General features: G+C 13.8%; 1 protein-coding gene across 1 annotated transcript in view; it reads left to right on the top strand.

Moving 5' to 3' along the window:
* Positions 1 to 2,098: 2,098 nt before the first annotated feature.
* PRSY57_0921500 (cyclin-dependent kinases regulatory subunit, putative) overlaps positions 2,099 to 2,500 on the top strand; it is a gene marked incomplete at both ends in the record, with an annotated part of 1,106 nt that continues 704 nt past the window's right edge. Inside the window, one exon of the mRNA XM_012907454.2 lies at positions 2,099 to 2,500. This exon is cut by the window's right edge and continues 253 nt beyond it. Coding sequence (XP_012762908.2) covers positions 2,099 to 2,500 — 402 coding nt within the window.

Raw genomic sequence — 2,500 nt, forward strand, 5'->3', positions numbered from 1 at the left:
TTTTTTTTTTTTTTTTTTTTTTTTTTTTTTTTTTTTTTTTTTTTTTTTTTTTTTTTTTTCTTTTTTTTTTTCTTTTTTTTTGTTTAAAGCACAATATTATTATGTTCTCATTTAAATATATATATATATTTATATATATTCCTATTTTTTTTATAAGAATGAATTTACACATTTATTATATAGTAGTGTGTATGGCATATTTAAAAACCAAATTAATATTTTTTAAAATAATTAGTTAAATATTACAAAAATGTGAAATGTAATATAATATATGTATGTATCATATTGTATTTTATACCTTGTAATTTCTTTTTTTCTTTTTTTCTTTTTTTCTTTTTTTCGTTTCATACTTTTTTTTATTTTATTGTTTTTTTCAAAATAAATATATATGAACAAAGATATTTGAATGGTAATAAATTAAAAAAAAAATAATTCATACTATTTTAAAACTTGAATAGGAGTATGCTTATATCAAAATAAATGTATATGTATATGAATTTATATATATATATATATATATATATATATATATATATATATATATATATATGTATATTATATATGTATATTTATTTATTTATTTATTTATATATTTGTACATATACATATTTCTGATATATTTGTTATTTTTTTATATTCTTTTCATATTATATATATTTCTTATATATTGAAAACCTCAAATATCTTTTTAGATTTTATATTTTCTTTATAGTGAAATGAGGAAACATCATAAGTATATATAATTAGATATCATCGAATATTTATATATATATATGTATATATATATATATATATATATATATATATATATATATATATATATAAACGCATTATATTATATTTTATATATTTGATAACTCCCAAAATTTTGATCATATGAATATATTCAAATATATTTATGTTAATATATTAATTGTTTGTATTTCATAATAAATAAATATGTTATGTGTTTGTATTGTTAATTATGTATCATATATATTTTTTTGAACAAGTATTATAATATATATTATATATATATATATATAATATATATATATATGTTATATATTCATATATTTATTACAGTATATACATTTTTGTAATAGTACATATGTGTGTTTATTTCATATAATTCCTATTAAAAAACGAAAAATGAAAAAGTAAGAAAATAAAAAATATATAAAGAAAATAAGAAATATAACAAAAGGTATCATAATGATACAAATACAATATATACATATATATTAAAGACATAATAAAAAAGATAATAACAGTTCTATATATAGCTTTATTTGGGTTAGTTATGTTAATAATATTTATTTTATTATGATTATGATTATTATTACTAGTCCTTATAAACATATCATATATACATATATATAACATTTTTGAATACGCTCATTTTGAATTCTTTGTTATTAATTTAAAAAATTTTTTTTTTTTTTTTTTTTTTTTTCATTTAACATTTTTGTAAATATTCCAAACATTATATATATATATATATATATATATTATAATAATAACATTTATATTTAAGTGCAGATGCTGTAATTTAGATATTCATATGGATAAAAAAAAAAAAAAAAAAAAAATACCTACGTACATATATATATATATATATTATATATATCATTTATATTATTAAGTAAGACATATATAAGTATTCATTTTTTAAAACACCTAAATGTTTTCTATACATACATATATATATATATATATATATATTAAATTAATCTACGAATATTTTTATTTTTTAAGAATATGTAATTTGTTATGGATATATTTTTATACTATTATATCCTTTTTTTATATAAATGTTAAAAACATTCCTATGTCTATTGTAAATTATCGTCTTATTAAAAATAAAAATAAAAATATATAAATAAATAAATATATATATATATATATATATAAACCTTTAAATAAAGTTTCATATTAATAAACGTTTGAGATTTGATTAAAATGTGACACAAAATTAGATAATGTAAATATAATATTAGATGAATACACAAAAACAGAAAAAAAAAAAAAAAAAATATAAATAATAATAATAATAAAAAAAAAAACGCATATACAAAATAAATAGGATATATAAAGATATAAAACAAAGCAAGAAAATATGAATGATCAAAAACGGGCATCATTAAACCTATCAAAAAATAATAAGTATAATTATGAACATAAAAATAATTATAGTTATAATACAATTAATAAGACTAATCAAGGTATATCTAAAAAACGCAATAGTTATAGTAAGAAAAACGTCCCTACCATAAAAGAGCACAACAATAATAAAAATCATAATAATAAAATTAATAGTAATAATAATAATAATAATAATAATAATAAAAATAAATGTGCTAATAATAACAATCATTTAAATAAAAACAATAGTGTAAGTAATAAAAATAATAATATAAGTGATAAAAATCAAAATAATAATAATATTAATATTAATAAGAGATCTAGTATTTCGAAAGGTACAAGTAGGAGACACAATCATAATCACAACAATCATAAT

The sequence above is a fragment of the Plasmodium reichenowi genome, chromosome 9 (genome assembly GCF_001601855.1).
Source record: "Plasmodium reichenowi strain SY57 chromosome 9, whole genome shotgun sequence".
Classification (NCBI taxonomy): Eukaryota; Apicomplexa; class Aconoidasida; order Haemosporida; family Plasmodiidae; genus Plasmodium; species Plasmodium reichenowi.